This window comes from Zophobas morio, unplaced genomic scaffold (genome assembly GCF_036711695.1).
Source record: "Zophobas morio isolate AGI-343-1 ecotype UQ-CSIRO unplaced genomic scaffold, CSIRO_AGI_Zmor_V1 ptg000030l, whole genome shotgun sequence".
Lineage (NCBI taxonomy): Eukaryota > Metazoa > Arthropoda > Insecta > Coleoptera > Tenebrionidae > Zophobas > Zophobas morio.
The window spans coordinates 7,293,163-7,318,203 of NW_026972135.1; the positions used below are offsets into that span (position 1 = coordinate 7,293,163).

The 25,041-nt window shown below is 32.7% G+C and overlaps 2 protein-coding genes and 1 long non-coding RNA gene across 3 annotated transcripts; 2 read left to right on the forward strand and 1 right to left on the reverse strand.

The window, feature by feature from the left end:
• Positions 1-530: 530 nt before the first annotated feature.
• LOC135138459 (fatty acid synthase-like) lies at positions 531-8,193 on the forward strand. Its single transcript, XM_064068433.1, has 19 exons — positions 531-1,015; positions 1,080-1,283; positions 1,340-2,311; positions 2,369-2,827; positions 2,881-3,110; positions 3,193-3,553; positions 3,602-3,859; positions 3,915-4,270; positions 4,343-4,920; positions 4,968-5,098; positions 5,146-5,302; positions 5,351-5,988; positions 6,043-6,198; positions 6,248-6,499; positions 6,549-6,702; positions 6,752-7,104; positions 7,155-7,467; positions 7,522-7,785; positions 7,846-8,193. Exons 1-19 carry the CDS (start codon positions 531-533, stop codon positions 8,191-8,193), a joined length of 6,669 nt encoding a protein of 2,222 aa, XP_063924503.1.
• An 8,195-nt stretch (positions 8,194-16,388) lies between these two features.
• Positions 16,389-17,470, reverse strand: LOC135138113 (uncharacterized). The gene is made up of 3 exons (XR_010281975.1): positions 17,381-17,470; positions 17,009-17,317; positions 16,389-16,953 (listed from the first exon to the last, which is right to left on the reverse strand). It is a non-coding gene; the product is annotated as an uncharacterized LOC135138113 (long non-coding RNA).
• On the forward strand, positions 17,064-18,694 carry LOC135138112 (zinc finger protein 142-like). Its single transcript, XM_064067979.1, has 2 exons — positions 17,064-17,154; positions 17,205-18,694. The coding sequence occupies exon 2, from the start codon at positions 17,262-17,264 to the stop codon at positions 18,639-18,641; it is 1,380 nt and encodes a 459-aa protein (XP_063924049.1). The 5' UTR covers positions 17,064-17,154; positions 17,205-17,261; the 3' UTR covers positions 18,642-18,694.
• Positions 18,695-25,041: the final 6,347 nt, after the last annotated feature.

Here is a 25,041-nt window from a genome sequence, read left to right on the forward strand (position 1 = left end):
CAATTGTGTTTCTGTGGGGATTGCATTTTTTTTATTTAAAATTACTTTTGAATTAAACGTGGTCGCCGATGTTAAAAAGTAAAGCCCTGAAGTCCAAGATAATTTAAACACGTTGCATGGAATCTAGTTACGAGGGCATCAATACATATGCAATTTGAACCTAATCGAATAAAAAATTTAAGTTGTATTGTGAAGTCCGTCGCGCTGTCTCACTTCAGCTAATGATTTTTCGGGCAGACGATTTTTAAAATTGTAGGACCTCTAAATAAAACCAAGAGCTATCTAAGGTTAAGGTGGTGTCAAAAATTTACATCATCTAGGCTATACGTAGGTATTGTTCGTTGACAAAATTGGCCTCAACGTATTAAAATGTTAACCAAATCCTTAACATAGTTTAATACCCTTCATAGTTTGTTGTTTTGAATTGTGCTGCACTTTGTATATAAATGCACATTTTTTCTTACATACAGTCAGCACTTCGTGCATGTTGTGTGTGTCTGTTCGCCTTCAAATTTTTAACGTTGTTGATCATGACGAACTTAAGCGAAATTCAAGAAAAAGAATTGTTTAACGCTAATTTTCAATATGGTCGTTGGTTGTCCTCACCTCCAACTGGTGAAGAAGTGGTCATATCTGGCATGTCTGGTCGTTTTCCAGAATGTGATAATGTCTACGAGTTTCGTGATAATCTGTTTAACAAAAAGGAGATGTTTACCGAAAATGAGAAAAGATGGAAAATCAATCATCCAGATGTACCGAAACGAAGTGCTCACATCAATAATATTGACAAACTGGATGCTGGGTATTTTGGGCTACATTATCGTCAAGCTGATAATTTAGACCCTTCCATGAAAGTTTTGATGGAAACGGTCATGGAAGCTATTATGGATGCAGGAGTCAATCCGTTAGAGCTTAAAGGAAGCAAAACTGGCGTGTTCATCGCTTTTTCTTGTTCAGATGTGGAAAATCTTACTATCATGGGTATGACGGAACCACAAAAGTTTACCGCTACCGGGTAAGAAAATTTTATTAATAAACACATTTTTACTTAATTTTTATTAACAATGTGTTTCTTTCAGCTATTTTAAATCCTTGATTGCTCATCGCCTCAGCTATTTTTTGAAACTAAAAGGACCATCATTCATAGCTGACACTGCTTGTAGCAGTTCTGGAAATGCTCTCCATTCAGCGTTCAAATCCATGAGAAGTGGTGAATGTGAAAACGCAATAGTCGCTAGCTGTATGTTGACTATCCATCCTGGAGGCACTATTCAATTTTTTCGGTACATTTCCGATTTATACAAGATTATAATTTCTTTGTCACAACAATACATTTTAGCTTAGGAGTTTTAAGTCCGGACGGAATACCAAAAATATTCGATCAGGACGCAAACGGTTACGTTAGAAGTGAGGCTTGTGCTTGTATTTTGCTCCAAAAGTCTAAAAATGCGAAACGAATTTACGCACAAGTTATTAATACCAAAGTGAACTGCGACGGTTTTAAAAAGGAAGGAATAACATATCCTTCATCGCAAATACAAGAAAAGCTTATGACTGAAATATATAAAGAAAGTGGCATTAAACTTTCAGAAGTGAGCTACGTCGAAGCACATGGTACTGGCACTCAAGCTGGTGATCCTGAAGAAGTTAATGCTATAGACAGGGCTCTGGCCAAAAATTGTGAAAAGCAGCTTCTCGTGGGTTCAGTAAAGTCAAATATCGGTCATACAGAGCCTGTTTCAGGTCTGTGTTCAATTATAAAGGTGTTGATTGCAATGGAAACCGGATTTATACCACCTAATATCAACTTGAAAAGAGTTCGAAAAGGACTGGAAGGAATTGAACAAAATAGAATGAAAATTGTGACAGAAGCCACTGAGCTTTTAAAAAATGATGCAATTGTAGGTGTTAACAACTTTGGTTTCGGAGGTAACAACTGTCATGTGATACTAAAAAGGTTCAAAAAACAGAAAATCGATAGTGGATTGCCAAAAGACGACGTTCCTAGATTAATTTGTGTCAGCGGTCGCACTAATGAAGCAGTTTTGAAAATTTTAGACGACGTTAGTAACAAAAGCTTGGATGAAGAATACGTCGGTCTTCTCCATCAGTTATATAAAATTAATAACCCAAATCATTTACATCGAGGATATGCACTGGTTTCCAAACGCGGTCTTATATCAATGTCATCAAAATTATTGCCTTCCCACAGACCACATTTGTATGTATTTTTCGGACAATTCGTCAATAATTTCCGCATACTGGCGTCTTACTTAAAGAAGTTTTCGATCTTCGAATACGTCGAAACAAGGTACGTTAAGATTTCATTTGTGGGTCCTTAACTAAGAGATTATTTTTCTGGCGATAGGGTTAATGAAATTTTGGTGCTTAACAAAGTAAAAACGTTTAAAGAAATTTTAGAAACAAAGACAAACGTCGACGAAGAGGTATTAGGATCAATATGTTTGCAGTTAATATTGGTTGGTATTATCAAAGAATTGAAATTGTTTCCAACTCGCGTTTTTGGTGTCGCTTCTGGTAAAATCGCTGCTGCTTACTGTAACAACTTTATTCAACTGAAAGAAGCTGTGTCAACAGCGGTAAAACTTAGTAAAGCAAATTCCGATATTAATTTAAATTTCCAATTACTATCAAACTTGATGGATTCAAAAAATAAAAACATGTTAAACGAGGATTATTCAACATTCCTAAATTCTAAGAAAGCATCAGTAGGCACATTACTTAATATATCCGACCTATGGCTCAGCGATGAAGATAATTTACTGGTAGAAAATGGTGGCTTGAATTTATTGTACCTTTTAGGAAGGTGAGAACTTCGTAACAATGAAATTTACAAAAAAACATGAATTAAATTTGTAGATTATATACAGAAGGTTATCATCTTCAAGTTCATAAACTGTATCCACAAGTAGAATTCCCTGTAAGTAGAGGCACATCCATGATTTCACCTTCTATTCGATGGAATCACGAAAAATCATGGTATACCTACAAATTCAGTGAATTTATATCATCGGACGCTGATCAGAGAGAATACAGAATTTCATACTTACACGAGGAACATCAGTTTATCAAAGGCCATTGCATCGATGGTAAGACGTTTAAACTAACACTAAAGAATATACTGAATGATCGAAAAAAGTCGTCTAGTAACATGATAAACAACGTTTTTAGGGCGCAACCTTTTCCCTGCTACCGAATATTTAAATTTAGTTTGGCAAACCTATGCACAGAGTCGACGATTATTAACCACCGATATTCCCGTTTTATTTGAAGACTGTAAATTTATCAGAGCTGTTACAATTCCTAATAGTGGTTACGTGAAACTGCTTGTAACGATTCAAAGGGGCACAGGCAATTTTGAAATTCTAGAGAAAGATTCGTTAATAGTTAGTGGTCGTCTCCAAATTTGCCCAAATGCAAGCCAGCAGCAAATTATGTTACCAAAATTTAATTCCTTCAATGACGATAAGCTGGAAGTATTGGAACAAGACGATATTTATCGAGAATTTTACCTAAGGGGTTACAATTACAGGTTAGTTTGATAACGGTGAGACACAATTTGTTGCATAGATGTTTTTAGTGGTTTATTCAAATCAATTAAACGGTGCACTATAGACGCTTCTGTTGGTTTGATTAAATGGAAGAACAACTGGTGTGCTTTTATGGATAATATGCTTCAAATGAAAATTCTTCAGTCTGACACAAGGTTGCTTTTCGTTCCTGTTGCCATTAAGAAAATAATTATAGACCCCTTAAAACACATGGATATTGTGAACCAACGGGATTCAGACGAATGTCTTCTACCTGTTTATGGGAACAAGAATTGCAACTTGATCCAGTAAATAAACTATTCTTTGATATTGCAATTAAAAAAATAATTTCATCGTGTTTAGGTCTGGCGGAATTGAGATACATGGAGTCCAAGTAAAATCTATTTTCAAGAAAAAACCACCACTGGAACTAGTTTTAGAAAAGAACGTGTTTATCCCAAATAATTTATCGTTAGGATTAGAAGAAGCTGTGAGAGTCAACACACAAATTATCTTAGAAAATAGTTTAGAGAGCAATTTCAAAGCTGTGGAAATTGTCAACGAATTCACGGATATAAATGCGAAATATATCTTAGGTTTTGTCGATAAAGCCTTAGAACACATTCCTGTAGTAACACCTGATCTAACCATTTCGTCAGAAACAACCATAGATGAGACACCTGGAATAAAATTGGAAACTGTTACGTTAACTCCTCAAAGTAACATACTTTTATATGTTGGCAGTAAAATTCTAAAACAATCAAATGCTTTAAAACAAATTTTTGCGCCAGTTAGCACAAACGGATTTATCCTTACACGGGAAGATATCGGTTTCAATTTGGAAAAAGATATTACTGAAGCAGATATTCTAACTGACTATGTAACACCAAACGAAAGAATAATTTTATTGCGAAGAAAAATGGAAAATGTTGATCAGAAGTTTGTTGAAATATCTTCTAGTAATTTCAACTGGATCTCGGAGTTACAAAACGCGTTAAATCTAGGAACAGATGTTATAACGTATGCGACTAACACAAATCCCGAAGGAATATTAGGTTTGATAAATTGCATCAGGCGTGAAGCCAGTGGACACTTAGTTAAGTGTTTCTTCATGATGGACGATGCTCCAGAATTTGATCCCCAAAATCCGTTCTATAGCAAACAAATTAGTAAAAACTTGGCTGTAAACGTATATAAGGACAAATCGTGGGGAACATATCGACATTTGGTTTTGGAAGAGAGGGCGAAGATTAACTGTGAACATTCTTATGCATATTTTAAAAGTAGAGGAGACATATCCAGTTTTGAATGGTTAGAGGGACATTTATCTGAACAAGTACCACTAAACGAAGGACAACTTTTGGTTTCAGTAAGTTACATAAAACACAGTTCAATGGAAATAATCTCTGTTTGTAGACACATTATTCGTCAATTAACTTTAAAGATATTATGGCGGCTTCTGGGCGTGTAAATCCCGAAATGATACATCCACATCGACTTGGCCAAGAATTTCTAATAGGGTTTGAATTTTCAGGAAAAGATTTAAGGTGGTATTTTTTATTTGAAAAAACTAAGTTACACACATTATTTACAGTGGTCGTAGAATAGCTGCTATGACTAACAATCAAGGTATTTCGTCCGCTGTTACTCTCGATTCTTCCTTAGTTTGGAAAATACCAGACTCATGGACACTTGAAGATGCAGCAACGGTTCCTGTTGTCTATTCCACTGTTATTTATGCTCTTTTAATGGTACCTACGTCCAAAGAAACTTAATTTCTTTAATAACGTCTTTTTAAGGTTGGCGATATGAAACCAAGTTCTTCAGTTCTTATTCACTCCGCCACTGGTGGTATCGGACTAGCTGCCTTGAACATTTGCCTTTACTACAAATGCGAAATCTATGTAACCGTAGGCACTCAGGAAAAACGAGCTTATTTAAGAGAAAATTATCCACAAATCCCGGACAACCATATCGGGAATTCACGAGACACCTCATTTGAACAAATGATCAAAAGAGAAACCCGGAATAAAGGGGTTGACATCATTTTGAACTCCCTAAGTGAGGATAAATTGCAGGCTTCGATTAGGTGTTTAGCACGAGGAGGAAAGTTTATGGAAATTGGCAAATACGATTTGGCGAATGACAGTTCTTTAAATCTTTTGTTCATGGAAAAAGAAGCCAGCTATCATGGCATATTGTTAGATGTGGTATTTAGAAACTTTAAAGAAATGAAGCCCAAGCTGGTCAAACGTTTAACGGAGGGAATTGAAGCAGGTTTTGTAAAACCACTTCCCAGGATTGTGTTCAGGGCAGATGAAGTTGAAAAATCTTACAGATACATGATGATAGGTAAACATATTGGGAGGATATTGCTCAAGCTGCGGAATGAAGAGGAAGATAGTGGCAGTAAATTCCAGATTATGTCAAATCCACGGTAAGTTAATAATGAGATAAAGACGGTTGGATGTAATCAAAGATGTTTTTTAAGTTTCCACTGTGACGTGCGTTGCACCTACGTCGTTATTGGAGGACTAGGCGGAGTTGGTTTAGAATTAAGCGACTGGTTGATTGTGAGAGGCGCAAGAAAACTAGTACTAACTTCGAGATCGGGTATACAAAATGGTCACCATCAGCAAAGAATAAAGTAAAATATAATCTCTTCACCCAGTAAACATAACCAATAGCAATTTTAGCATTTGGACAACCTATGGTGTCGAAGTTAAAATTTCTACAAAAGACGTAACGACTGAGCAAGGATGCGAAGATTTAATTAAAGAAGCGACTACCCTTGGACCTGTCGATGCTATTTTTAACTTAGCAGTTGTCCTCAAAGACACACTCTTTGAAAATCAAACTCATACAAATTTCGAAGCTTCCTTGGCACCTAAAGCACGCGCTACCCTATATATGGATCGAGTCACTAGAAAATTGTGTCCAAAACTAAGGTTTACTTACAACTTAGAGACAACATTTGACTCTGGTGATGTATTTTAGGCACTTTGTTGTATTTTCGTCAGTATCATGTGGTCGTGGAAATCCGGGCCAGAGCAACTACGGTATGGCAAACTCTGTTATGGAAAGAATATGTGAAAATCGAAAGCGAGGAGGACTACCAGCCGTAGCTATCCAATGGGGCGCAATCGGTGAAGTACTCAACACATTTTTAAATATTCCTTAAGACTGCGAGTATTTTAAAGGTAGGTTTGGTGGCGAAAATGCAGAAGGAGAATAAAGAGTTAGTAATTGGTGGTACTCTTCAACAAAAAATTTCAAGTTGTGTGGAGGTATTAGATGTGTTATTGAAACACGAATATCCGGTTGTTTCTAGTATGGTGGTTGCTAAAAAACACGATAAAAGTGGCATTGTTAGTGCAGTAGAAGCGGTTGCGCATGTTTTAGGAATAAAAGACATGAAAACTATAAGCCAGTATACGACGTTCGCAGAACTCGGTATGGATTCACTGATGGGAACTGAGATTATTCAACTTTTAGAGAAAGATTTTGGGATCTATGTAACATCCAAAGATGTGAGAAGTTTAACATTTGCAAAGTAATTATTATCTAATTGCGAAAATGTTGTAATTTATTGTTGAACTGTAGACTGACTGAAATGGAGGCAGAGAAAACGAAAGCGTCTGAAGAAGTTGTAAACAAAAAAATAGAAGAAGGCACAAGTTTACTTATTCAGTTTATTCCCAATAACGAAAATAGTCATCTGTCTGTTGTTAAATTAAATAGTCGAGTGGAACCAGATGTAGAAGCTCCAACCGTATTAGTGTTACCAGGAGTGGAAGGTATCTTCCAACCGCTAGATTTTTTGACGACTTCATTGAAAGCACATGTGATAGGAGTACAGTACAACTATAAAAATTCAGAGGACTCTATTGAGGAGCTTGCACGGAATACATTGCCAGTTCGTTAGAATTTATATACGTATGTTACAGTTTATTTATGATAATATTTTCAGCACATCAAACATTATTTAACCAGGAACACCTCCTTTTACATTATTGGATATTCATTCGGAACTCTAGTCGCTCTAGAAATGATCAGTTTGCTAGAAAAGAAGGGCTATACTGGTATTCTGATTTTAATCGACGGCTCACCAGCGTATTTAACTTCATCTTTAAAAAAACAGGTCGCGCATGAAACTGAAGCCCAATTCCAAACTGCTATTTTGAGCAAAATTTCTGCTTTCGTGGTTCCATTGGATCTATTTTCACAATGTGAGGTAACTGCTTATCAAATTATTTTTATTTATACGATTATAGTAAGTATGCGTTTTTTTCAGGAATCTTTACTGAAAGCTAAAGATTTTGAAGAACGAATCGATTTGTTTTTGGCGTTGATACCCCCCGAAACAAGTAACAAACAAAAGTTAGAAAAGCAGGCAGGTGTTGCACTATACCACCGGTGCAAAGCTATGCTTAACTATACGTTTCAAAATGAGAAAATTAAATCGTCAGTGCATCTGTTCAAGGCAAAATATTCCATGGTTGACGAAGAGGATGATTATCAATTGTCACAAATAAGCGAAAACCTGGCGCAAGTAACTGCGATAGATGGTGACCATGTAACAATTTTGAAAAACCCAGATCTTGTCACAGGTGTCAATGAAATTGTAGCCCTGAAATCATAATTTGAAATAAAATAATCATCTCAATCTTCTTTTTTTGACCTGTGGAGCAACACGAATAGTCGAAAAACATTCTGAATTTGTTTCGTCTAAACCGCTAAAGTGCAAACAGCCACCTGACTATCTAACGCTACAGAAGAAAAAAAGTTAGGATGTTAAAAATTAGTAACAAAAAATTATACTTGCAAAAAGTGTGTACTGCAAATTTAAGGAAAAATTTGTCAAACATATTAACAAAGGATCAAATTGAAGCTCTAAAAGGGAAAAAATTCAAAAAATGTTCCGAACAAACAATCACTAAATCTTTGAAGCTTAAATCTGGATGTGGGACCAGTGGACATAACTTATTAAGAAAAATGAAACTACCATTTTCAGCTATTCGAACATTGAATTTTCATTTACAAAATTTAGAGTTTAAGTCTGGAGTTTTGGATGAAATTATAGGGTTTTTGAAAATCAAATGTGAATCGCTTAATCAGGATTTTGGGAGGGATTGTCTGGTGGCATTGGACGAAATGGATATAAAAGTTGGGATTGATTATTGTGTACATAGTGGGGCGTATATTGGGGGAATTACTTTACCAAAACATGAGGGATTAGCGACAAAAGCATTGGTAATTCTTGTGGGAGGTATTACTACTCACTGGAAACAAATTGTTTCATACTATTTTACTGGAGACAGTATGAATGGAGCAGTTCTAGCTGATGTTCTTAAAGAAGTTTTTAAGAAAATCAGTGCAATTGGTTTGAAGGTTCATTCTGTAACCTCAGATATGGAATCGACGAATCAAGCTATGTGGAAAACCTTTGGAATAAAAGCTTGAAGAAAATGCGAACCAAAAAATTAGTAGATGGGCCACATTTATTACAAAATATAAAGCAATGTTTGTTACAAAACAAAATCATTCAATTACCAAATTATTTTGTTGAAAAATATAAACTAACTTCTGATTTGGTTGACGTGCAACAGATTAACGAATTTTGTGAAGAAGAAGGCAAATTTGAGCTGCAATTTGCGTCTAAATTAAATATGGATCTTTTACAATCTAACCATTTTGCCAAAATAAAGCTGTCAAATTATCTAAACGTTTGAATCGAAATGTTAGTTGTGGAATAAAATTTGATGCGGAAGAGGAGAGAGAAGACAAATCTTCTCTAACGACAGCTGTTTTTACTGATGTTGTACATAGGTGGTTCCAGTTGATTAGTTCTAGATCAACTATTTTGGCCTTGAGCAAGTTTAAAATGGCTGTCTATAGGGAAACTATATAATTCCTTCAAGAGTTCATCAAGTTATTTTTAAACTTAAAAGTCGCTCCTGACAAATTTGGAAACGCAGTTTGGAAGCCTATTCAAACAGGTGTTATACTGACTACAACATCAATTTTAGACCTGCATAACTTGTTTTTGAACGAAAAAAAAACTCATATTTATTAACATTGAGATTTTCTCAAGATTGTTTAGAAAATGTATTTTCCCAAATTCGGTCCCCACGGCCATTCAATTTAAATATGACTTAAAATTTTTATCAATTTCTCAATATTTGGACGTTTCAAATAACTCAAGTTACGAAACCGACAAAACAACACCTTTAGTTGGTTTTTTGAGTTATATTAAAAATAATAACAGAAAAGAAAACGATGTTCCTAAAGAAAAAGAAAATTTAGCTTTACCTAGAAATTGGAATTTGAAGAAAAAAGAACTTTCTTTGAGAAAAAAAAATGCTTTGTCCAGTTACACAGGTTACGTTGTTAAAAGCTTGATAAAAAATCAAAATTTTTGCAAAAAATGTATTGCTGCTTTGGTCTCTAAGAAGAATTGCAATGAAAATTGTGCAAAATTTGTGGCGTTAAAAGAATATAAAACTAGTGCTTTACATTACGCTTCAAAGAACGCGTTCCAAATAGCAAATATTTTGTAATTTGAGAGATTATTATTTAAAGAATAATCATTTTGCACTGATAATGTTTTGGAAGTCATGAAAAAAGAAATTACGAAAAATTCGACTTATCGCTCAATACAATTTCCAACATGCTGCAACAGCAAAACAAAATTTACTGCAAAAATGATAATTTAGTCTGAAAATCTATACCAGAAAAGCTAAAGAAGAAATAAGAAAAAACAAAGAATAAAATGGTCCATGCAATGAGAGATTTGGTTGAAAATGCAAATCAAAAATTTGAAAAAAAATAAAGAGTAACAGTTTTGTTGTCCAACTATTTAACTGACAAATTTCGAGATAAAAAATAAAAATTATTTTCGATATTTTGTTTATTATATTATGTAAGTAAGCTTTGATTTTGATCACGGAATAGCGTCTCGAAGTTAGAAAAAATCTGCTTTAGGTTTTGTATTCGGGATTGTTTTAGGCGAAGGTAGGCCAAGGAAATTTAGTAATTTGGTTGGCAACCAATTTGATAAATGCAAAGATCCCTAATGAAAAATGAAAATTGTCATGTTAGGTTCAGTTGTTTTGTTGTAAGGTTAAAAAATCTGTCAAATCAGTCTTAGCAGGTATAAGGCCCGCCCACCCACCCTCTCTTTTCTTAAAGGATACGTCATCTGCCAAAATCAGTTTCATCTTAGCAGGTACTAGCCCCGCCCACCCACCCTCTATTTTCTTGGAAGGTATGTGATTTGCTAAAGTCAGTCTTATCTTAGCAAGTACTAGCTACCTGATCTTGGCACTTTTGAGATTTTCGACCATTTTTTAACAATTTTTGAAAATTAGTTGAAGATATTTTCTTGTAAATTCATAGAAATATTTAAAATTTGTTTATTTGAGATATAGAAAAATTAGAACAGGTCAGGTCCCGTTGGGTCAAGTCAAGTCAAGTCAAGTAAAGTCAAGTCAAGTACATGAAATAAGAAATAAATTTTATAGCAAATAGTAACTATAACAAAAAACGTTACGATTGGCGCTGATTGAATGATCTTATGCTGAACAGAAATAAAATTAGTCGTTAAAATGAGAAGAGGGGGCCTAGTACTTGCTCAGATAAGACTGATTTTGGCAATCACATACCTTCCAACAAAATAGAGGGAAGGTGGGCGGGGCTATCATTTGATAAAATAAAACTGATTTTGGCAGTTTTAACATTTTTGGACAAGTTTTCAACTATTTTCGAAAATTAGTTGAAGACATTTTCTTGTAGATTCGCAGAAATGTTTAAAATTTATTTATTTGAGATAATAGATAAATTAGGTCAAGTCACGTCAGGTACGTGAAATAAGAAATAAATTTTATTGTAAATAGTATTAAAAAATACGATTGGCCCTTTTCTTACTTTTTTCACATCCTTTTCCCACTCCTACAGAACAGAAGAACATAACTTATATGTCAAGTGTCAAGAAATCCCAATCTCTCACCGGAACCACTATACCACAAATTCAATAGTAGCCCCTATTTAAAATTTTCTTAGTAACGCCACTCACCTTTTGGCATTAGTTTTGGATCAAAAATTGCTGTCACTTGTCAGTGTTTGCTCTATCTTATCATTATATGCAGTGTTGGGGACAGATACTTTTAAAAGTATCTAGATATATACAGATATAGATATATGGAAGATAAAAGTATCTAGATACAGATTGTTTTCGATTTTTTCGAAATGTATCTAGATACAGATATAAGAAAACAGATACTTTTTGAAGCTTTGGCGAATAAAATAACTGAAAACACGTTTATGTATTTTTTTATGTATTGTTTAATGAATTTTTTAAAATTAACAACATTTCGAACGTATTGTCACCTAAATTATTTCTTCTTGGTGTCAGAATTTGGTTTCCGCTACTAAACACCCGTTCCACAGGTGCAGAAGAAGGGATTGTGGCGTCCAAATTGTGTTTGAGTATATCTAATAATTATCTCCAGCATTAAAATTAATGTTTCAAAAGAAATACGGGAAATGATTATTCCGTGCTGAAGGTCTGTTGTCGGCAACCGGTCATAAATTATTATTCTTCAATATCGGCTTACGATGTTTTTATGACCATGTCCGGTAATCGTCTATCCCGTTGCGGTAGGTATATACATTTTAGAAAGAATTGCTGGTTCCGTTTAAGGCAAAATAAGTACAATTTCTTAGAAAGGTATTTAACCCCTTATAGGATCAAAGGCTATCTGGCAGGCCGAAATCACCAGAGTGCAACTTTAAATTTTCAGATTTTTGTTGAAACTCATTTTATTTTAATCTCGTTTCACGATTTCTGAGAATATATCACGATAAATTATTCTACCGAGGGTTGTAAAAATATTAATTTTATTGCCAAAGATTTACACATAAGCATAATCGGCACATGTGTCATTTCTTCACAAAGTGAAGAAATGACACATGTGGCAACAGGAAAAGATGCTACATTTGTCTGAAAAATAAAGGTATAAAACAGTAACAAATATGCGATTTATGCGAGAGAAATGTATATATTGAACATTCGATTAGTCGATTACATCACTAATTTGTGCTAATTGAAAAAATTAATCATTATGTAACACACAATTATTATTTTCTAAAAATAATAACATACCTTAAACAAATATTTTTACTATTAAAATTACTCTTATTTAATAACACAAATACAACCAGTGAATAGCGAATTGTGGTTTATGGTTTTTAAAATACCATCTTACCATGGCTTAGATTTATTACCCTTCAGGATTATATTTAAAGATGTATGAGTACTGAAGGCTACAATGTATGAAATTATGGTATTTAAAATATGAAAATTTCCGTGACAGAACACTATTAGTGGACCTCTTACCTCTATTTTTGTTTATGTCACCAAAATCACCAACATGAAGTATCAAAAATTACTACTAGTATAACTCAACCATTGATTAAATACATATATATATAAATATCCGCAAATTTGTGTTAGGCTCATCTGGCAACGTTTTCGGTAGGTAGGTATCAATGGAATAATGCGATTAGGTATACTGACCGTTTTAAGGAGTGCTCGTCCAATAGTGCGTAAACTAAAAGATTTGGTAATTTTCTTGGAAGAGTTTGTTTCTTCAATGAAAATTTATGGTTTTTAATTCTTCGGCCGCTTGAAAGTCTCGCCATGTGAAAATAGATTATTTGATAACCTGTTTCGTAATAATTGTAAATACGAACAAAAGCATATTTGCATATTCTAAACAACTGGCCATATCGATTCCAAACTTGTACAGATATGTTTTTTATTGTTTCTGTTTTCAATGAAATAAATTTTATTTGCAAAATACCTAATGTCTAACGACATATCACGCATACAAATTACCCCATTTACTATATTTTCAATCTGTGCATTTTTCGCTTCATTCGTAGGAGCCAAGTAAGAAGTATCAGTGAGACCGGCGGACTTTCAATAGCTCGTAAATGAAAAGATTTAGTAAAGTTTCCTAGAACAGTCTGTCTCTTCATAAAAAAATTTAGACATTTTTACTATGAAATATAGGTACAATACGGTATATTCCACTGTTTGCTTTCTTTGAGATACGACTAGTTCTTGTGCCGAAGTGAAACACCAAAAAGTCTAAAGTCCGGAAATCAGAGTGAATTTTAAAACACATAAAACGACTTCTCTATTTATTTAAATATTGTCCTGTAACGTCCTGTGACGTGGAATGGAGTTTCTTAATGTACAAAAGTATGTTAGATAATAACCGAAAAATTTTCTTGATTAAAACTAAAGGAAACACAATTATTACTTGGAATAAAAATAAAGAATATCAAGAACTTGTGCTATGTATTAAAAATATTTAATTTCAAATAAGTAAATTATGTTAATAAACCATAAAACCACAAAAATCTTTTTTTAACACAAATTATATTTCAATAAATTTTCAGTAGCGAATTATCGATATACTCAATTGTATTTACATCATAATAGTTATTTATTATACAAGCGGTTAAAGTGAATGTTTAATGAGCGGCCAGTTTAAGGCGAGAGCGGCGTATGCCGCGAGCGCCTTAAGACCACGAGTTACACATTCATTTTAACCGCGAGTGTAATACAAACTTTTATTCAATTTTGACAACCCCAAGTCCCAAATTGTGAAAAAATTGGTGATTCAAAGTTCACATTCGAGAAACGTCAGAATTGACAGCGACCAAATAAAAGTTTTATATGCGTAGAATTTAGGTTACAATATCAGGTGTGTGTGTGTAGTATGTGACTCTGGCGACGGTGTTTGTTTATTTTAAGCAAACTAAAATTATCGAAAAATTGCAAAATCATGCAAGATTCCAACGGCAAAACTTGCTCCCAAAAAAGAGCAAATCAGAAAGTGTATCAAAAGTTCCTTAGATGGAAAGAGCAGCAAGGCATTGGAGAAATTACAGAAATGGTAACCATGGTTTTAAAACAGCAAAATAAAAATTTTATTTCGCTAGCGGTTTAAAAATTTTATGGTGCTACCGGATAAACCAAAGCTTTAGTGGCCTACTGACGGCAAAACAATAGTATATTATTAGCTAAGGTTGTGAAGACAGACATTCTAGACCGAGCGCAAATTAGAACCTGAGACGCGCAGCGTCGAGGGCTCTAAAGCGCGAGGTCTAGAATTGGCTTCACAAACGTGGTTAATATACTATTTTTTCCACTAGTAGCCCATTTGAGGTTTGCGAATTTTCAAAATGTTTTTTCTGAAGTGCATCAATAAAAACGTGTACTCACGTCATTTTAGTAAGCTCTGGAATTTTATTATTTTTTGACAATCCAGAAATGGTCCAGAACTTTTGTTTTAATTTCCTCCATATTTCTCGTTTTTAATAAATTTTTGTGTGAAAAATGTTGTAAAGTGAACCATCATGTACCCCTCCTCATTTCGTCGTACTTACGCGACCGCGACAAATTTGGCTGAAAAAGGTATGGACCTTTTATCGTTAAAGCGACACGGGGAATGGAAATCCTCCAGCATAGCAGAAGGATACAACGACGGGTCGATCTTCAATAAAAAAAAAATCGCCGAAATCGTCCAAAGCTCATCTACGGCAAATCAAGTCAAACCAAATCGGAACCATGATTCAGTTTCAGTCCCGTAAACTTCATTTTCACTCGCATCAACTTCATCAACTTTGTTTCACCGATTTATCCTCAATTTATAATCAATTCAGGGTTTGGAAATCATTCCAGGGCATAATTTAAAAGCAAATTTTCCAAAATGATCGTTTTCAGGTTATGTCTCAGTTTTTCTGACAGTTGTGGACAGTTGTCACATTAGGTGGCCAACTTCACGTTTACATTATTGACCAAGGTTCACAATTTTCCAAATTACAGACCTCTAGACAAGTCGACAATTAGCCATTGTAATGCTTCTAGTGGAAAAACGTTTGTTTACATGTCAAAATTGAATAAAATTTATTTATTTTACTTTATACTATGTCAAGTTTGACGTTTTACTGGATCGAACGATTCCGGTAAAATCAAAAAAACGGACAAGTCCGATAAAATTGAGCCAAAAAGGACAAGTGTTCCATTTCCGGAAGCGGCCACTGACCCTTTTGGGTCTCTTTTGCTTTACCTGTTATTGTAAATACAAATGTAAATTTAGTATTTCTGTAACCGTCCTGTATTAAACATCGAAACCGAACGCTGTCTATTATCTCGCACGCAAGAAAACAAAGGTCCTTGGAGCAATATCAAAGTACAATTCGGTATCACATTGTCGTATCAACCAGATTACAAAAAATACTGGTAGGACGAGCCGAGTTGCACAAACATTGGTCCTTCGAGACGGATTGCACAAAACATTCGTCCATCGAGTCGGATTATACAAAACAATAAGTCCTGTAAAGTGTTATAAGTACTATGTGTTTAAACATATGATGCTGATTTGCACGAATAAACAAATTAAAACATTTACCAAAGAGCGGTTGCTAACGATGTCAGAAAAAGTGACTCGATTTGGATTTTTTCTCAAAATAATAATAATTTTATCGAATAAAAAAGTATGTTGACAGTATGAAATAAAATACATAACAACATACGTCCGGTAACTCTTTTCGCAGTACTCGTTTCGAAATTAAAGACTCGGCTACCTACTCGTCCTGAAACATATCACTCGTACTGTAAAATTTGAGCTACCGGACCGGACCGTATTTAGAATAACTTTAATTACCATTTATGTTTTCATCAACACTAACAAATATTTAAAATAACAAGTAATAATTTGTTTGTATTGTTTATTCATTATAATAATTCCATTTATTCACCAGAAACTTTTAAACGAAATAAAATCTAATCGACTAGAAATAACGGCAAAGTTGTGCTAGGCTCATCTGGCAACGTTGCAAATTATATAAATGGTTACTATGAGATTTTTACACATTGTTTTCGTCGCCCTCTGTCGAGTGGTAGCTTTATTAAATGTATTGTTGCTGCGATTTGGGTTATCTACGCGCGCGATTGGTGTCCAAGCTTTTCGCCGGCGTTTGACGGCCGACTGTTGGTGCGCCATCTCTTGTTCGCCGGCCGTTGGCCTGTTCGCTCCAAACAATAGCATGGGTCTATCTATATGTATTTAATCAATGACTCAACTAATAACTACTGAAAAAAAAGTGAAATAAAAAAATGTATCTGTATCTGCGCCATTAATTTAGTATTTAGATACAGATATTTTGTGCACACTGATTATATTATGTATGAATTATTTAGGTACACTATGTAGATATGCTGTTGTGACACTGTCGTATTGTGTGTTGCCTAGTCCAAATGTGACGTGGAAGACCAGTGTATTCCTGGTTGCCCGTGCTAATTACAAAACTGTCATTTAAAATCGTCCTTAAAAATTTTCCAAAAATTTATTTTAAGTTTAAACCCCGCTGTCATGACTTACCCGTAACGTAAATCGCGTCTCTTCTCTTCCCTAACCATCCTCACCAAAGTTACTTCGGGAAACTTCTAAACCAACTTTTAAGGTTATATCCCCACAATAAAATTGACCAGTCTTGGAAGAATTCGGGCGATTTTCACAAACTCCAGGTAAGCTAAACCACGAACACCGTTTTCGTTGCATAACGAGTGACTCACAGATGTAGACAAACCACGATATTACCCACCATCGATGCTAAATACCCCCATGTTTCGCCATGGCCTTCCCCAGGATGAACCTCCGCCACCCCAGCTCCATGTTGCCCCACTTTGACTGTGAAAATAGCAACATCGAAGTTTACTATTGCAAGGACTGTCATTTCCGCACCGAACTCACCCTATTTTACAAGCAACACTTCGAAAAGTGCCACGGCATCAAAACGGAAATCCAGGAGCACCCGTCGAACGAGGACTACACGGCCAAAAAATACGAGTGTGAAAAATGCGGCTTCGAAACCCACTTCTCGCTCACGTGGCTCCAGCACACCGCGGGGTGTTCAGCGACCAGGGAACCCCCACAAGTGACAAGTGACGACTTCGACGGCCAAAAAAATTCTTTTATGCGGTATAATTGCGAACTCTGTGAATACAAATGTCAGAGCAAGTATACATTTAAAATTCACAAAATTTCGCAACATTCGATTAACTATGAGATACCTTGGTGTCAAAACCAGCAGTCGTCAAACGACTCTAAAGCGAATTTAGCAACGCACGTGGAAAATATAAACGAACAAAAGGTGAAAAGCTTCGGATGTACGGTATGTCCGTACAAAACTAAATACAGGTCGGCGTTGAAAATCCACATGAATTCGCAGCATTTAGATGGGCAAGACATCAAGTGGTACGAATGTCCCAATTGTCCATATAAAGCGAAACAAAATTCGCACTTAAAAGTCCACATTAAAACCCACCACTTGGACGAAAAAGACATTAAGTGGTACGAATGTAAGCAGTGTCCCTATAAAGCTAAACAAAGTTCGCACTTAAAAAGCCACATCAAAGTGCACCACTTGGACGACAATAATATTAAATGGTACGAATGCGAAAAATGCACCTACAAAGCTAAAGAAAGTTCGAATTTAAAAAAGCACGTGAACGCGTTGCATGCAGACGGGTTGGTTGTTAAATGGTACGAATGCACAAAGTGCCCATTTAAAACCAAACAAAACGTTCATTTGAAAAACCACATGAATGCGTACCATGTGGACAAGAAAAACATCACTTGGTATGAGTGTAAAGAGTGTTCTTATAAAGCTAAACAGAGTTCTAATTTAAGGAGTCACATAAAAGCGCACCATTTGGATGAAAAGGATATTAAATGGTACATGTGTAACAAGTGTGCCTATAAATCTAAAAAAAAGTCGAATTTGAAAAGTCACATAAATACGCATCATTTGGATAAGAATGATATTAAGTGGTATGAATGTAACGAGTGTCCTTATAAAAGTATACGTGCTGCGGATTTAAGGCGGCATATAAGTTTGCGACATTTGGACGAGCAGGATATTAATTGGTTTGAGTGTGATAGGTGCCACTACAGGACTAAGCATAAATCCAATTTGAAAAGTCACGTGAATTTGCACCATTTTGATGGTTAAGGAATGTAAATGTACATAAAAAGTAAATTAAAATAAATATTTTTGTTATCGTTTTTAATTTTTTTATTAAGTTACGCGGATTTTATGTAATGTCGTTGAAATGACGTCATCAGTTTTTTGGAGGAGCTAAATCTGAATTTCAACACGACGTCCCTAAAATAGAAACATACCGTTTTACAACACCTTACCAAATTTAAAAGAATTTTACTGTGCTGTATATACCCGGTATATCTCTTCTCGACGTATTTAGAATTCTCTTAAAAGATCACAAACATAATATCATTTTGGTATAAAAAGTAGATGATTCAATTGTTGCCGTAAAATATAAAATAGAAAAAAATCGAAAAAGTCAAAAATCGGAAAATTAAACGATCGAAAAACTGAAAAATCGGGAAATTGAAAAGTTCCAAAACTAAAATGACGAAAAATTGGAAAAAATGAAAAATCGAAAAGTGGAAAAGTCGAAAAATCGAAATAGACCAAAATCGAAAATTTAAAAATTAAAAAATAGACGAATTTTAAATCAAACAAAATCGGAAAAATCAAAATATCGAGACATCGAAAAATCTAAAATTTTAGAAACCGAAAGTGAAAAATCTAAAACCAAGAAGTCGAAAGATCGAGAAATCGGGAGATGGAAACATCTAAAATTCAAAAATTGGAAAATTAAAATATAAAAAAAATTTAAAAATCGAGAAATCGAAACGTCGAAAAAATGAGAAACCTACAATTTAAAAATTGAAAAAGTAAAAAATGGAGAAATCGAAAAACAAAAGAAACGAAATATTAAAAAATCCCGACACTGATATATAGAAAAGCTGAAAGATTCAGAGATCGAAAAACCAAAACATCCGAGAAATCGAAATCTTAACTTTGAAAAATCAAAAACCTGAAAAATGGGAAAACTGTTAAACTGAAACGTTGGAAAATTAAGAAAACGAAAAATAAATAATTTTAAAAATAGAAAAACTGAAAATCTAAAACCAAGAAGTTGAAAGACTGAGAAATCGAAACATCAAAAACTAAAAAATCGAAAACATAAAAATTCGGAAAAAAGTCCCAAAACTCAAACATCGTAAAATTGAAAAATTGGGAAAACAAAAAATCAGAAAATCGAAAATTTAAAAAATCAAAAACCTGGAAAATCATAAAACTGAAACGTCGGAAGATTGAAAAAACAAAAGATTTTAAAAACCGAAAAATTGAAAATTCGAAAAATCAAAAAGTTTATATACCAAAAAATTGAAAAACTGAAAAATTTAAAACCAAGAAGTCGAAAAATCGGAAGATCAGAAAATCGAAACATTAAAAACTAAAATATTGAAAACATAAAAATTCGAAAAATTGAAAAATTGAAACTGAAATTGAGAAATCGAGAAATGGAAAAATTTTAAATCTAAAAATTGAAAAATTAGAATATTGAAAGACTGAAAAATATCGAAATAATGAAAAATTGAAAAATGAAAGAAAAATTGGAAAATTGAAAAATCCCAAAACTGAAACATCGAAAAATTGAGAAATCACGAATCGAAAATTGAAAATTTAAAAAATATCGTACAATCAACAACCTGAAGAATCTAAAAATTGAAAAATCGTTAAACTGAAACATCGAAAAATTGAGAAATCTAAAATTTAAAAATCGAAAAAGTAAAAAATGGAGAAATCAAAAAACTGAAAAATCAAAAAAACTTCCGAAATCCGAAAAATCGAAAAATAGAAATTCGAAGAACTGAAAAGTCGAAAAAACAAGAAATCTCAGAATTTAAAATTCAAAAATTGAAAAATTAAAAAATCAAAAACTCAAGACTTGAAAAACAAATTAAAAAAAAAACCAAAACTGATAATATCGAAAAATTCAAAAATGGAAGAAATATTGAAAAATCCCAAAGCTGAAAAATTGAGAAATCAAAAAACTGAAAAATCCGGAAGTCGAAAAATCGAAAACTTTAAAAATCAAAACATTGAAAAATTAAAAACTTGAAAAATCGAAAGATTGAAAAACCGTAAAACTGAAACGTCGAGAAATTGAGAAATAGAAAAATGAAAAATTTTAAAACCGAAAAATTAAAAAACTGAAAAATTTTAAACTAAGAAGTCGAAAAATCGAAAGATTCAAAAATTAAAACATCAAAATCCACAATCGAATATCGAAAAGATAAAAATTCGAAAAATTGAAAATTAGAAACATCAAATAACTGAATAGTTGAGAAATGGAAAAATCTAAAATTTCAAAATTGAAAAATTGAGAAATTTAAAATTTAAAAATCGAAAAAGTAATAAATTGGGAAATCGAAAAATTGAGAAATTAAAAAATTGAAATAGGCCAAAATCAAAAGTTAAAAATTGAAAAAATTTAAATTAAAAAAAATCGAAAATCTGTGAAATCCAAAAATCGAAAGATCAAAATCTTGACAAATCGAGAAATCGAAAAATTTAAAAGAGGAGTCGAAAGATCGAGACAGCGAAACATCAAAAAACTGAAAAATACTGCCAAAATTCAAAAACTACAGATATCGAAGAATAATGGAAATGTTAAAAAATCCCAAAACTGATAATATCGAAAAAATGAAAAATGGAAGAAAAATTGGAAAATCCCAAAACTGAACAATTGAGAAATCCAAAAACTGAAAAATCAGGAAATTGAAAAGTCGAAAAATCGAAAATTTTAATTCTCAAAACATTAAAAAATCAAAAACCTGAAAAACCGAAAAATTGAAAAATCATGAAACTGATTCCAAAAATCGAAAAACTGAAAAATCAAACTATTGAAAAACCCCAAAACTGATAATATCGAAAAATCGGAAAACGAAAGAAAAAATTAAAAATCCTAAAACTGAAACATCGAGAAATTGAGAAATCGAAAAATTGAAAAATCGAGAAATTGAAAAGTCGAAACATCGAAAATTTAAAACATCAAGACATTGAAAAATCAAAAACCTGAAAGATCTAAAAATTGAAAAATCGTAAAACTGAGGAATCGGAAAGTTGAGGAATCGAAAAACTGAAAATCGAGAAACTGAAAAATTCCAAAACTGAAATGACGAAAAATTGGTAGGTTAAAACACTGAAAAATCGAAAGTCGAAAAATCGAAAAACCGCGAAATCGAAACTTTTAAACATCGAAAAATTCAAAAACTTGAACATCGAGAATCGAAACAGCAAGAGATCGAGAAATTGAAAAGTCCAAAATCGAAAAGGGAAAAATTGAAAAATTTTAAATTAAAAAATCTATATTGACAAATTGAAAAATCCAGGAAACATCGAAATCTCGATGAATCAAGACATCAAATAAAAATGAAAAATTGAAAAACTGAAAAATCTAAAAACAAAGTGACGAAAAATCGAGAGATCGAGAAATCGAGACAAATGAAAAATCATCAAGCACAAGATCCCAATCTCTGTTTAAATTTAACTGCTTTAAGACCAACTACTGTCTCCACTCATCTTTACAGAGACTTTTATGGTTGGGTGGTCTGTGCCGTACTGAGGTTGATTTTACAGGTGTGAGTTTTAAAGTTTTTAAGTCCCAGCTTAGGAATTTATTTTAGAATGTAAGTTGTGCGTTTCTGTTTATTGTAGTTTATTGTAGTTTTTGTCTTTATTTTACTCTGTAACAGCTTTATTGGCGTTAATAAATGCAATTATTATTATTATCAATTTTGATAAATAGAAATATCGAAGAACTGAAAAATAGAAAAATTAAGAAATCCGAAAATTTTAAATTCAAAAATATTGAAAAATCCAGACGTCGAAAAAGTGAGAAACCTAAAATTTAAGAATTGAAAAAGTAAAAAATGGAGAAATCGAAAAACAGAAAAATCGAAAACTGAATAAAACATCGGACAAATCGAAAAATCGAAAATTTAGAAAACATAACATTGAAAAATCAAAAGCCCGAAAAATTGTAAAACTGAAACGTTGGAAAATTAAGGAAACGAAAAATAAATAATTTTAAAAATTGAAAAACTGAAAATCTAAAACCAAGAAGTTGAAAGATTGATAAATCGAGACATCAAAAACTAAAAAATCGAAAACATAAAAATTCGGAAAATTGAAAAATAGAAATATTAAAGAATTGAAAAAACGGGAAAAAGCAAAAAATGGAGAAATCGAAAAACGGAAGAATCAAAATATTGATAAATTGAAAAATGGGAGAAAAATTGAAAAGTCCCAAAACTGAAACATCGAAAAATTGAAAAATCGGGAAATCGAAAAGTCAAAAAATGGAAAATTAAAAAAACCAAAAATCTGAAAAATCGAAAGATTGAAACGTCGGAAGATTGAAAAAACAAACGATTTTAAAAACCGAAAAATTGAAAAAAAGAAAAATCCCAATACCGAAATATCGAAAACATGAGTACTTAATCGAAAAATTGAAAAATTGGAAAATTGAGAAATCAAAAAACTGAAAACCGGAAAAAATTGAAAAATTCTAAAATTGAAATGACGAAAAATTGGGAAGTTAAAACATTGCAAAATCGATTTTCAAAAAACCGGAGAGTCGAAAAACCGCGAAATCAAAACATCTAAACTACGAAAAATTCAAAAATTGAACATCGAGTACCGAAATATCCCATTGAGAAATCTAAGAATCCAGAAGTCGAAAAATTGAGAAATTGGAAAACTTTAAATTAACAACAATCGAAAAATTGAGCCATCAAAATATCGAAATCTCGAGGACCCGGTGGGTGAGGTGGCTTGACATCTGCCCACTACACCTTGGGTCGTGGGTTCGATTCCCGCTCTGTCTCTGGGTGTTTTTGTATGTCCCCTTTTCCTGTAATTGGGCCTCTCGGCCTGTTGGAAAAGTAATTATTAAAATAAAATAAAATAAAAAAAAATAAAATAAAATAACTCGAGAAATCGAAAAATTGAAAAGCTAAAAAATCAAAAAACTGAGAAATAGTTTAAAAATTCGAAAAATCGGAAAAGAGAAATATCGAAGAATTGAAAAATCGAAAAATCAAGAAATCTCAAAATCTAAAATTCAAAAATTGAAAAACTGAATCCTTAGTTTTAGATTTTTAGTTTTTCAATTTTTCGATTTATCCAGATTTCAATCTTTCGATTGTTCAATTTCTCAGTTTTTCGATTTATAGATTTTTTAATTTAATAATTAAAAAATCCCAAAACTGATATAATATTGAAAAATCGAAAAATGGAAGGAAACCCCAAAAAACCCAAAACTGAAAAATTGAGAAATCGAAAAACTGAAAAATCAAAAACCCGAAAAATGGAAAAATTGAAAAATCATTAAACTGAAACGCCGAGAAATTGAGAAAACGGAAAATGAAAAATTTTAAAAACCGAAAAATTGAAAAACTGAAAAATCTAAAACCAAAAAGTCGAAAAGCGAAAGAATCAAAAACATAAAAATTCGAAAACTCGAAAAATAGAAACAGCAAAGAACTGAAAAATTGAGAAATCAAGAGATCGAAAAATCGAAAATTTAAAAATTGGAAAATTAAATATCCAAAAATGAAAAATTGAGAAATCTAAAATTTAAGATCGAAAAAATAAAAAAAAAATGGAAAATCGAAAAATCGGGTATTCTCCAAAAATCTAAAATTTAAAAAATCAAAAAATTGAGAACTCAAGAACTTAAAAAATCGAAAAAATTAAAAATCCCAACACCGAAATATCAAAAAAGTGGGTAATCGAAAATTTGAAAAATCGGAAAATTGAAGAATTGAAAAGCTGAAAATAGAAAAAAATTGAAAAATTTGAAGAAATTGGAAAGTTGAAACATTGAAAATTCGGATTATCAAAAGAGCGGAAAATTGAACAGTCGAAAAATCGGAAAACCGCGAAATTGAAACATCCTAACATCAAAAAATTCAATAACTTGAACATCGACAATCAAAACATCAACATAACGAGAAATTGAAAGTCGAAAAATCGAAAAATTCAAATAGGCCAGAATCGAAAAGTTAAAAATTGAAAAATCGAAAAATTTTAAATTAAAGATTTTTAGTTTTTAGTTTATAAAGTTTATAAATTGAAAAACTGAGAAATCCAAAAAGCGGGCAATTGAACAATCAAAAAATCGAAAGCTGAAAAATAAAATAATTCAAAAATTGAAAACCTGAAAAATCGAAAAACTGGAAAATTGAAAAAGCGAAAAATCGAAACACTGAAAAGTCGAGGAATCGAAAAATTTTGTTTTTTTTCCAAAAGTTTAGATATCTAAAGTGAAAACTCAACACGGATTCAACATCACAAATGCAGAAGTATTTTATTTTATAAAATTAAAACCAAAGTTACTATTGTCAATTTTGGAGATGACGTCATCCTATTGGTAGTGGAAATGATTAGTCAAATTTTGGTTAGTCCTATGATCCTAATATACACACAAAATCTGACAGTCGATCCAGTAGTTTCGGAGGTTTATCTGTCTAAT